Below are 12,641 nucleotides of genomic sequence, written 5' to 3'. Positions count from 1 at the left end.
TGCAAAAAGAAATAAAAACACAAAACAAAAGCTTATTTTCATAATATACTGCACATGTTCTCCTAAAGAGTAAAATTTTAAACTATAATTCAATGTAACCATTAATTGTACAGTCCCAGAGAGATTAGCAAAACTCATGGTCATTTTTGTATGCCAGCCAACTGTTTAGGGGAGTTCTGATTCTTCTAATTTTCCCAACGAAACAGAGAAAATTAACACAGGACAAAGAAAACTACAGTACAAGATACCTCACTACATCCACAATAGCCAAGACATTTCCTTAAATTACATAATGTGAGCCTAAGAATTCAAGCTCTTCTACCTCTTGCCACATGGATCTAGACAGTAAAGATATTTCTACACTACTTCAACCAAGTAATCACATCCAGAAATTTTGCATCACATACGAGCACCAAAATCTAGAAATATTAATTATGGAAAAGCCCAAAGGGCTACTAACCTCATTTATATCAGATGTAATTAAAAAACAACTCCAATAAATTCAGTGGTATTAAATCAAAAGAAGTTAAAAGGCTTATGACCTGCTGTCTGAGGTTGCTTGCATGGTGACAGAGATCTAAGAAGGCAGCTGGGAGTTTGTGACACAAACAGCATGCTCCACAGAGCCATCTGGGATTGATCTTTTAATCTAGGCAACTGACAGCTAAAAGCTTTGATATCACATTTTCCCTCCCTAGTTATACTTAGCTATAATTTTGCCAAAAGCTCTCTCACTTACCTCCATCAACATTCACATAAACAAACAGCAATGAAATACTCTAAAAGGCTATTTAGAAATATGTGAAATGCCCCTTTGCCAAACCTTAATACCCAAACATTTTTTAAAACACTGAATTTTAAAGAAAGGTTCTTGGCATTTTCAACTGCAATTGATTTTTATAGTTTGATCCTATTTTTTTCTTAAAGACTTCCTTAAATTTAAAAATGCCTTTGCTACATCTAAATGAAGACCATCCCATGTGAACTCTTCTCCTGGGAAAACTCCCCGCACGTCAGAGCAGCATTTGAGAGCACCTACTTCTAGTAAATGTAAAATTATACCATTAATTATTAGCCTTTCTTACTTTGCAGTTTGTATACCACAGAGCCAGAATGAGGTTTCTTAAGGCCAAGTACATAGTAGGGTCTCTTGAATATTCTGGGAACTCATAGAGTTCATCTAGTTCCATGACATCTGGTCTCACACAGAGTGCTTTACCACATTCATTGGGCTGGTAAAAAGGCTGGAAGTATTTGTTCAACCCTGAAACTGAATAAAGACAGGCCGTGAATTAGTCATACTCTGCTGTATCACTGCTCTCAGATTATGTACTGAATATACAGAGTTCATCCTTCTACCTGAAGAGGTTTGGATCCATTCCCTGCTCTGTTTTGTCAGATTCAGAGAACAGGAAAGGAGTTCAGGATTTTGGGTGCAGAATCAATACAGGCTTAATAGGAGGAGTTCAGAGGACTCCATTTTTCAAGCTCAAGCTCCCTGGCCCACTGTTGTAGTGACTGAAAATAATCTTCCAACAGTTGTTTGGTGGTTTACATGAAATAAGGCTGGTTGTCTTGCTCTAGATTTTAACAGAAGGGAGCCTGCAACACAATGGTCAAGCTCTAGAGACAGTAACATCTGAAAGGACAGGAGAAAAGGAGCTGAGACAGAGCAGTTGGGTGACTGAACTGTCACTGCTTATCCACATCCCAGGCCAATGGAAAAGAGAGGATTTAAACACCAGGATTGTCAATCTGACAGATTTTGGAAGCATGCAGTTTATTTAAGGAGGAAAACTGGAGCTTTTTAAGAAGTCTAGTCTCTTTATCTGAGGCTCACAAGTTTCTGTTATACCAGAATTGGTCAAAAAAAGTTGTATTTTTAAAGGAACCTATGCATTTTCACTCTGGCAGGGATACAACTGGCATTTGACAGGCAGATATCATGTTCCTTGTTCCACACCCATTTCTGCCAACAAAAGGTATTTCAGAAGGAATAGCAACCTATGCAGTCACTGTTCAGTTCAAAGGTCCAAGTTCAAAGATCTGCTTCTAAAAGATGAAGTGCTACACTTTTCAAAATGACTTGGGCACTAGAGTCTAAAAGTTATGCTCACTAATTTAGAATAAAACTTACACTCCTCAATTACATTTGAAAAAAAGCCACTTTCAAACCCAAGTCATTTAGATGCTTTTGAAAATTGTTAAAATTAACTCAGAGAACCTATGACTAACACAATCACATGGGAAAATGGATTTAATGAAGCCAAAGCCAAAAGGTGCTCTAGTCTGAGAGAGAGAATTCTTTCTTCTCTCTGAAAAAGAGCTGAATACATTGAAGATTAAGTTGCTAGCCAGATTCTGACATCAGCACTGCAGATAACACATAATTAGGTCTGCCATAGACTATTTTGTTCATAGATAATTGAGCACACTGATACTTTCAAAATCTTTAAAGAATAATAATGATTCTTTGCATTTCTAAAGCCCCACCTCATCCAAGAACTTACAGGCACTTTAAAGCATTAATAATTAAGTCCTCACAGAAGTGCTGTGAGGCAGGAAAGCATTATTGCCTCCACATTATAGAGAAGTAAACTGAGGCATGCAAAAGTGAAATGGTTATAGAGGGCGCATCTACACATGTACTTTAATGCACCTATTTTACCATGCATTAAAGCATCACATAAACAACCATGCAATTATACTAATGTGCAGTAAAATAAGCTACTGCGCATTAAGCATCACTTTAAAAACATGCACTTTCACTACTGCACATCAGGGCAGCCTAATGTGCATTTATTTAGTACCTCACATTGGAGGTAGTAAATTTAAGATGCATTAGAAAAAGTGCATTAATGCATATGTAGACATGCCCAGGAGGTCACAGAGAAGAACTGGAAATACAACATAGATTTCCTGTCACTGGGTCACGTGGCTAAACCTCAAGGCTTTCTATTATCCTGATAAGCATGCAAGCTAAATATAAGTGAATTTATAACCTTCAAAGAAGGCCAAAAAATAAACTATTAATATTTATATGACAGAGCTCTAAAAACAGTCCTTACCAGCCAAATTAGGCATGCTCTTTAAATGCTCTAACTTCACAGTGTTGGATTCACCCAGTAATCGGTTAGTGCTGGTACAGGATGGACTCATGCCCACACAATCTGGATAGTATGCAGCGAGAAAGGGAGCTGCTACACTGTCTTTCAGCAAGGGAGGGAGAATGAGCATGGAGTACCACCAGTGGTCTGAGACTTCAGCAACTCTCTGGTTGGACAGGGAAATGGAAGAGAGAGGACAGAAGACAACCATCAGTACTTTGAAAACATTTTGATTAGCTTTCACCCTCAGTACTAAGACCCACCAGAACTCAAAGTACCAACCTCAAGAAAAAAAGACTTGCTAGTCTCACACACATTTTCCCCACACCTGTCCCTCCTGAACTCCAGGCTCTGGTTCCCAACTGAACAGAGACATCTAACATGTGACAATCACCTAGGCTCCAGGGAACAGCAGTTCAGATATGTTCTTGTGCTCAGCATTTTTTATTGGCTAGCCCTATATAGCTTTCTGCTCAACGAATGATTTTTTGTGGAACATCATGCCAGGACACGTGACTTTTCCTACTGACTGCATAGGCACTAACTCCCTTTCTTTGAATTATCCTCCTAGTGCTAGGTGCCTACATTTTTCAGTGTTGTGAAACTTAAATTGAAGGTGTCTGAGGTACTTTTGAGTCATATCAGTGCCCAGTTTACACGCTAACTTGATACTTTGGAGTAGAGGAGCAGGAACAACTGTGTACACCCTACTCACCAAATCCTCAGGCATGGAACACTGGTCTGAGCCCTCAGTCTGAAAAAGAAGGTAACTATATCAGAGCCTTTCTAAAGTTGTGCTAAAAGATTATTTAAAAAAAGCAGCATGTGGTACAATTCTCTTTGTCTTAAAAATATTAGAAACAACTTGTTTTAATGCCTGTATCACAGTTCTCCTATTTATATTCACATAACTAACCAAAATAGTAAATGTATAGTACATAATAATATAAAAACACTATAAAGGGAAATGACAGAAAGTTCCTTGATGATTGCCAATAGTATTCATTTAATCTACTACTCACACATTAAATATATAACCTAAGGGCATGAATTTTAAAGCTGAAGACATTTTGGCTTGAAATGAATTTCAATACTCAACTATGAAGCTACACACTCTTTTGCATATGTGTCTATCTGGAACAAGGTACAAAAATCACGTACAAAATTCTTCCTCGTCATCCCCAGGACACCTCTTCCACATATATAATCAGTCATTCTTCAAGGCAAGCTCTCTCAGTAACAAGTTTGTTTTGGTTTTTTGTATCGAATCAAAAGGTGCCCTAGTGGTACACTAAAATCACCATAAGTTCTCTGTAGAAATGTAGTAAAACAGCCAAGTGGAATTTTATCACATTTTCCAGAAAGAATCCAACTCCGGGCTGATAACAAACATGAGATTTTTTTTTTCTAAAGAGCATCTTTGTCAGAGAGTTTAAAGATTAACTCCTGTCTCCTCTCCCCTGCCCCTCCACTCCCCAGTTTTAAACATGCCAGAATTTTCATCCTAAGAGCACAGACAGGCAAATTGTTTACACTAGCATAATTAACATTAACACCAATGTAAAACAAGTAAGAAATAGACAAGGCAAACCCAAAGCCAGGATACCTTTGTCCAATCCAACAGAGAATTATATCTGAAAGAATCGGAGGTAAAAACATCTTACCTTGGTAAGTAACAGTGAGACCCCTAACAGATGTGCAGGTAAAGGCACAATGGGATCTGATGCATGATCCACACAATCATGCTTCCTGCCATGACACATGCCTCACTGCCAGTGCAGGGGGAGCCTGGAATCATAATCCCAGGCTCTCCTTGCACTGGCAAGTAGCAAGCTCCTGCAGCTGGGAGAGACCTCAGCTGATGGTGCTCCCAGCTGCAGGGGTACACTTAGCCACATGTTCAATTAATGGCGTGATAGTAACCAGCCACCAAGGTTGCTGACAGACATTAAAAAGAACAACACAAATGTGCTTTACTGGAAGAGGCAGCACATAGTTAAACCCAGCTCTACAGCATCTATATACAGACAGTGCGCTTTAGCAGGGCTTTTAGGCTCTTTTATCTAACAGCTGATTCAATCAGCTATTAGATCAAAGCATCTAAAAAGCCCTGCTGAAGTGCCCAATTTATACAGATGTGGAGAGCCAGGTCAAATTGATACAATGCCTCTTCTGGGCATGTGATGGGCTTGGTGCAGGGACATACCAAGTTTAAACTGAAGTGCTGTTTTTTTCCTAATTTTATGTCTGTAACCAGTCCGAGTTATTACATTTTTTTTGCAGAACAACTTTGTGACTTATTCCTTGTTTTATGATGCCATTAACTGCTTTAATATGTGGTCAGGTTATAACTCAAGATGTGATTAACTGGTTAATCATGTCTTAAGCATTATGTGTGGCAGGGGCCCGATTTACATTCTGCCTGCAGTTTTTGCATCTACTCTATGGTAGCCATTTGCAAAAAACAAACAAGGCTGCTTCCCCACCATCTGGTGCAGCACAACAATAACTGCCTATGGGGTGAGCTACACCAGAATAGGTATACATTTGTCTGTTCTTGATTCCAACATAATGTACATCGGTGTAGAAAACCAATGAGAGTTATACCAGAGCATGTGTTGATCCATTCCCAAAGCACTGAAAATGTAGCTTTACAAGAGAAGTACAATTTTGATAGTAAGACACTGTAATGACTCGTACAGACTTTAGCAGACCACTTTCTTCATGTTAGATCCAAAACTTTCCATTTAGCTTGTCAGCAAAGAAGCATGTTAATTTTTTAAAAAACCCATAGGATTATTCAGATACCAAATAAAACAAAACTCAAAAAAGTAAAAAGAAATTGAAATATTTGGGACAGCAGTACAGCACTATTTTCAAAACAAATGAGTTTACAACTGATTACTTGGGCATTTTTACAATGTCTTGGCTACTTCAGTTTACTAAACTGAACATGCTGCAGGTTACCAATTACATAGCTCTCAAGACAATCAACTGATTACTTTGACAATATAAATATTAGGAGAAACAAGCACATTCTAGAGGTGGTTCTCAACCTACAAGCCACATGCAGCCCAATCAGCACACTGCTGAAGCCCATGTGACATCCTGTTAAAACCATTTTAAATGGATACACATGAAGTAAATAGTGTGGGTGCAGCCCACATAACTCTTTGAGAGCTGTAACTGTGGCCGACTATAACAAATAGGTTGAGAATCACTGCTCTACAGCATATAAACAGTAGAAGCATCTGCTTTGCAGTTTCATTAGGTGCAAACAGAATTTGTATTACCTTGGTAGAATTGCTAAGTTTCATACCACAACGGTACGTTTTGGCTATTTGTGAAGTGAGCTGGATTTCCTTTGTCAGCTGACGCCACTTCCCACATGCTGGCTTGGTGCATTGTACCTAAAAATAAAAACAAACTGATGACGCACAAACAACAGCAAGGAAATGAGGTGGTTTGAGGTCAGAACCTGCAAAGAAGTTATTAAATACATTATTCACATAAGGTGAAACTTACACTCATGCAAACCATCGGCCCAACGGCAGCAAGCCACTTATGCCTTGTGGACTAACATCAGATGGAAGTTGCTCTTAGGGCTTTGTGCCAGTCATCTGCATGAGGGTGAATTCCATCTACAGGGTTTACATTCTGAGATGTATTGGCACCCAACTCCCACCAATTTCAATGGGGATCTTAATCATTCTGCACCTCTTGGGATTAATCCTATGATGCCCACAGCTGTCCAAACTATCTTTCTGATTCCACTCCACACAGTGAAGCTACTGCTCCTTTGCATCTATTCTTTTTCCAAAAACCTCTTGAGAATCCTCCTCCTCTATAATGTGTATTCTCCGTCTCTCACTGTTGCTTCTTAGTGCTGCCATCTTCTTCCCATATACCATCTTTTAGCTCTTACATTTGCTCCCAATTGCACCGCATTATAAATCCTTGTTCCTGCCCAAGTAGCCAGACTGAGAAACAAGAGGACTGGATAGAGTGCTTAGGCAGAGCAGAAGCAGAGACAGATTTTTGACAGCAGAAAAACTGACTGGGATTATATCCTTGGCTTGCCCTAACCCATCTCCCTAATACTAGAAACTCTTTAGGGAAACCCATTCAGAACCAGCAGCTTGACCTCCCAACACCATTTAAAATCAAAACAAACACACACATATACCCAAACTCCTGCCATAATGAAAGCCAACTACAGCTGCTACTGTAGTCAAAATACTATTTTTCTTACCCAATAAGGAAGCTGTTGATCAGCCATGAAAGCTTTAGGACTGGGCTCACTTTTACCATTACTAGTCCAAATCCTCTTCCAAGCAGTATATTTCTCATAACCATCTTTATGGCTAGGAAAAGAGACAAAGTTAATGGCAAGCAGTTACTAAACGAGCAGGGCTTGACTGTTTTAAGAAATAACACTTATCTGAGGAGGGACAGGAGTGCGGAAGAAAGAAAGAGAGAGAGAGAGAGAAAGAGAGAGACTAAGTGTAGGACTTTGTTTCTTTAAAAAAGGGAAATCAGATCTAGTATGATAACAGTAAGGGAGTATCCTTGCCAACATTTCCTCTTCATAATAAACACATGCTCTCATGTAGAAGACCAAAGTTGAGCTACTATTAAGGATATAGAGGCTACCATGTTAATCTTCACTGTCAAGGAATTGAAAATATTAAATTCATTCACTGACTAGGATACCTTAAATCTAAGAGTCCCTTTGTAAAACTAAATTTGTATCTCTATCATCTCCAGGTCATTGTAGGTATATTTAGTTACAAAAAACAAGCACAATTGTGCTAGTGTCAATCTAAAAGCCAAAAAGGCTTTTGAGTTACTGTTTAAAAGTACATAACAACAACTAATTATTCTTATTATTCTGTTTTGTTCATTTGCATCCTTTAAAGAAGGAACTCTTAAAAAATAAAAAGTGTCACATACACTGACACTCAGCCATTATTACCAGGCTTCCACTGATGGACAGCCTAACAAACCTCCTCCAATCTGTACCACTCACAGTCCTGTACACAAGCTTCACTTCAAGAGATTGAAGAAAGGACAATGTTTAAAAACATTGACTGAGGCTGTCTGCACACTTTCTATATCTAACGAAATGACATGGCTGGCCTCAGTAAGCATACCTTCGATAATAATAATCAAAACACTCATTGCAGAAGTGTTCCCCACAGGAGAGATGATACCATCTAGATGTGTAGCCATTTTTAGCACACCTATGAAATGAGAGAGCACAGAACAGATTACAGTATATTTTTTGTATGGACTGTCATACATTCTAAAAATTGAACAAATAGTAAGGGCAAGGCAGAAATAAGTTTGATTCTTTACCGCTTTTACCTGATGTATATATTCATGTATTGCCTAGTGTAATGGGGGTCTTGCTTTTAGATACTACAGTAACTACTACTTTTACTACTACTACGTAAACAATCATTTTAGATGCATCAAAAACCTCTTATTTCAATGCTGGGTACAAAGGCAGCAAAAACAGATGCTTTGTGTAGCATTGTAACTAGCTTGGGATTACAACAGTCTCACATTAGCAAGGCAGGTTCAGCACAGCTCCACACAGATCTTCCCAGTACCAATTAATTAGATGCCCAGAAGTATCTGTTAAACATTGGCAGTGGTCACTCTTATTATTTATGCCAGGAAAAGCTATGTATTTTCTAGATATACAGGAATACATAGTCTTTGCCTCTAAACTCACAGATTCATTAATTGGTAAGTATAACAGAACATAACTAGATCTAGATTTAGCTGCAGCCTGTACACATGAAATACATATTACCCAATTATTTTTGTACAATTATGGAGTTGGTTGTTATTTTTAGTAAATGAAAGAATCTGAACAGATATACAATTTTGTTCCTTAAATATAAAATTAAGCAATGATAAAATTAAATGGCCTAAGCCAGTTAGTCACAAAACTATCCGATTTCAGTTATGTAATAATACAGAAGTATTTAAAACAAACATAAAAATAAAGCTTGAAAAATGAATGAGAAATCTAAAGCGTCTTTTAGAAACAAAAATTAGAAAAACACAAAATTGAGTCTGGTTTGCTGGATGCCACAAGTACCAGAAGCCTCCTTCTCAGCTGCCTAACTGTCCAGCTGTTCTCTAACAATTTCCAGAATACATTTTGATTCTCAGTACAAAACATTATAACATGTAAACAATTTAAAACTTGAAGGCAGCATAAAATAATTTAACATTATCTTAAAATACATAGCACAAGGCACACACTCTAATTATTAGGCTGGGAAGAGAATGTCACATAAATTGCAGTGTCCTTACCATATTAACTAAGCATACCATGTTGCTTATTATAGGCCTTGCCCATTTAATACTGTCTCAAAATTCCAAAGACAAAAATGCAGAAGTGTTTATATAGGAGTTCAGAGAAAGTTATGTCAAATAAGAACAAAGGGTTATAATTAATATAGTTATCCTGCAGGGTCAGGACCTTAGCTAGAGATTACAGCACTACACCAGAGCACAGAAGTAAGAATTTCAGCAATTTTGCTGCCTTATATTTCATAAGCATGCTCTCAATTTCACTAAAACAGAAGCTGTGCCAGAAAACAGATCTGCTGCATTAATAACCCATATCCTAGAAAAATATTATTTTAGTATTAGCGTCACACAGCAGAAGGTCATCTGCAAAAGATATTGTTTGTGGTGCTTCACAGGCATCCTAAGCCTATACTATATTGTTTGAAGATGGAAAGGTTTTTGTCAGAAAAAAAAGAAAAAAGTCTGCAGATAAAGGCACAAACCTTTCGGCAGCACTTGCGAAGCAAACAGGACATGTTGCAGTGCAACCAGCTTTTTCACACTTTCTGTACTTCTTCTCCGATGTTGCTTCATCGTCGTCATCTGCTGTTTCAGCCGCCTTCTTCTTCACCTAATAAAGAACAATTAAAACTTACTGGAGATGGCAAATGCATTTTTTATGTTCCACCACAGCGTTATTGGTTTTGTAGTTCAGGACACAGCAACAACTAATTAAAATAATAATATCAATCAAATCTTTGGATTCTCTTTGAAAAAGCTGCAGCATGGGACAGCTGTTGAAATAAGCTAGTTGTACAGAAAACAACAATTATGGCAACATCCATTTGAGCTAAAGGATTTTTTGCTTTGGTCTTCTGATTGCTACCATTAAAGAAATTATTAGCAGAGCTTCTAGTTTAAGCTAGAGAGAGTCCAAAGGAGGGCCACTCACATGATCAGGGGGCAGCAGGGCAGGCCTTATGAGGAGGCTACGGGACCTGAACCTGTTCAGCCTCCATAAGAGAAGGCTGAGGGGGGATCTGGTGGCCTGTTACAAACTAGTCAGAGGGGACCAGCAGGCACTGGGGAAGTCCCTGTTCCCCTGAGCACAACCAGGAGTGACCAGGAATAATGGTCACAAGCTGGCAGAGGGCAGGTTTAGGCTAGATATCAGGAGGCACTACTTCACTGTCAGGGCAGCTAGGATCTGGAACCAACTTCCAAGAGAAGTGGTGCTGGCCCTACCCTGGGGGACTTTAAGAGGAGGCTGGATGTACACCTTGCTGGGGTCGTTTGACCCCAATACTCTTTCCTGCCATGGCAGGGGGTCGGACTAGATGATCTACTCTGGTCCCTTCCGACCCTAGAAACTATGAAACTATACACTAATATTTAAACTCCTTTGTATTCCACTGGATTCAAGCATCATATCTTCCTTCTCTTATCTCTTTAAAACTCTTCTTGTGTAAAGCCTACTGGTGCTAGTCAAAGTCAAAAGAGGTTACTGTCATCTGTTCCTCAAATTTTAAGTTAATTTTTAAAACAGGCAAGTTCTAGAATACAAACAACCAGGGAAGTCCATTCATAGCAAGTGTTAAACAGGCGCAGAAATAATGATGTTGAATACTATAAAATACCTGTCTCCCAGAGCTCCGCAAAGGAAGGCTATCTGGAGACTGATCCACAGACGATGCCTTTTTTTTTGCCCGTACTCTTCCAGTTGACATTGTCTAATAAGAACTGCAGGATAAAGTCAGAAAACAGTTATGTAACATTACAAGATGGCCTGGTTTGACAGGGTGTTTTAATCAGATGATACTTAAACACTGCCATCACCCATCACCATACATTTCAGGGAGAGAGGACTCCTGGGAAGGGACAGCATCCACTTCATGCAGTGGGGTAAGTCCCTGTTCTCAGCCAGGATGGCTGATCTTCTAGATAGGGCTTTAAACTAAGATCACTGGGGGGGATGGGGAAAAACTGACGGGAACATGCCTGGGGACCGGCACAAAGAAAGCTCTGAAGCTGGGGACACTAGGAGAGCCAGTCTTACAAAAGCTGAAGGAATGGCTCTCCCAAAGCATGACAGGAAATCGAGGGTCTCAACTGGAGGACTCAGGTGCCCATACACTATGGCCAAGAGCATGGGGAACAAGCAGGAGCAAGCCCTCCTACTCTCCAGTGGGCATTACGATCTAGCAGGGATTACAGAGAGCTGGTGGGACTCCTCACATGATTGGAACATAGCCATAGAGGGCTACACCCTGCACAGAAGGGACTGAGTAGGGAAGAAGGGTGGAGGTGTAGCTCTTTACATGAGGGAGCAGTGTAAAGCTCCTTGGAGGCCAACATCAACTCCAAAGAAGAGTGATTCAAAACCCTCTGGGTCAAATTACCAGGGGCAGGGGCATGTGGCCGCAGTGAGAGAGACCTAACTGTAGGTGTATACTACAGACCACTAAACCAGGGGGAGCAGCTCAATCTGGAGTTCTCTCGAGAACTGGCAGAATCTGCTTGTGCACCTGACATGGACATCATGGGCAACCTCAATTACCCAGACATCTCTTGGGAGGAACACTTAGCAAAGTTGGATTGGTTGCATTGCTTGTATCAAAGAGCTCTACCTGACTCACGAAGTGCACAGGTCAAACAGACGTAACGCTCTTTTAGACTTGGTCTTAGCCAAAGGAGATGATCTGGTGAGCGACTAGAATCTAGAGGGTAGCCTGAAAAAATCTAGAGGGTAGCCTGGGTGACAGCAACCACAAAACCATCACATTCAGTGTCTATTGCAAGGTAGGCAAATCAGCTAGCAGGGTTAAAGTTCTGGACTTCAAAAAAGTGAATTTCAACAGGCTCGGGGCAATAGTAGGGGAAGCACTGCAGGACCAAGAACCGAAGGTGAAAGGAGTGTACGAAGATTAGTTGTTCCTCAAGGACACAATCCACAAAGCACAAAAGAAGTCCAAGGGCTGGTAAGCCCTCTTGGCTTAATAGGGATATCGTTAAAAAGAAGAAAGGAGTATACAAACAATGGAAACTTGGGACAGTCCCCAAGAGGAATATACAAAAATGGCCCACGCTTGTAAGGAGCACATTAGAAAGGCTATGGCAGCAATTGAATTTAAACTAGTAACAGAAATCAAGGACAATAAGAAGTCCTTCTTAAGGTATGTAGGGAACAGGAGGAAAACAAATGGGAGCGTGGGGCCATTGCTTAAC

The 12,641-nt window shown here is 39.7% G+C and overlaps 1 protein-coding gene across 2 annotated transcripts in view; it reads right to left on the bottom strand.

The window, feature by feature from the left end:
- Positions 1 to 11,308, bottom strand: part of KDM1B (lysine demethylase 1B) — a 33,530-nt gene extending 22,222 nt beyond the window's left edge. The window contains exons 1-8 of one of the 2 annotated variants that reach the window (XM_019543884.1): positions 11,054 to 11,308; positions 9,920 to 10,047; positions 8,261 to 8,350; positions 7,360 to 7,471; positions 6,401 to 6,517; positions 3,823 to 3,861; positions 3,069 to 3,273; positions 1,086 to 1,270 (exon numbers count right to left, since the gene is read on the bottom strand). In XM_019543884.1, coding sequence (XP_019399429.1) covers positions 1,086 to 1,270; positions 3,069 to 3,273; positions 3,823 to 3,861; positions 6,401 to 6,517; positions 7,360 to 7,471; positions 8,261 to 8,350; positions 9,920 to 10,047; positions 11,054 to 11,143 — 966 coding nt within the window. In that variant the 5' untranslated portion in view covers positions 11,144 to 11,308. The remainder of the gene's footprint in view (positions 1 to 1,085; positions 1,271 to 3,068; positions 3,274 to 3,822; positions 3,862 to 6,400; positions 6,518 to 7,359; positions 7,472 to 8,260; positions 8,351 to 9,919; positions 10,048 to 11,053) is intronic. The other variant, XM_019543876.1, reaches the window with a different exon arrangement.
- Between the last annotated feature and the right edge of the window lie 1,333 nt (positions 11,309 to 12,641).

This window comes from Crocodylus porosus, unplaced genomic scaffold (genome assembly GCF_001723895.1).
Source record: "Crocodylus porosus isolate Cpor-Errol unplaced genomic scaffold, CroPor_comp1, whole genome shotgun sequence".
Taxonomy (NCBI): domain Eukaryota; kingdom Metazoa; phylum Chordata; order Crocodylia; family Crocodylidae; genus Crocodylus; species Crocodylus porosus.
The sequence above is the reverse complement of the archived record's forward strand: the minus strand, read 5'-3'. Positions and strand labels throughout refer to the sequence as shown.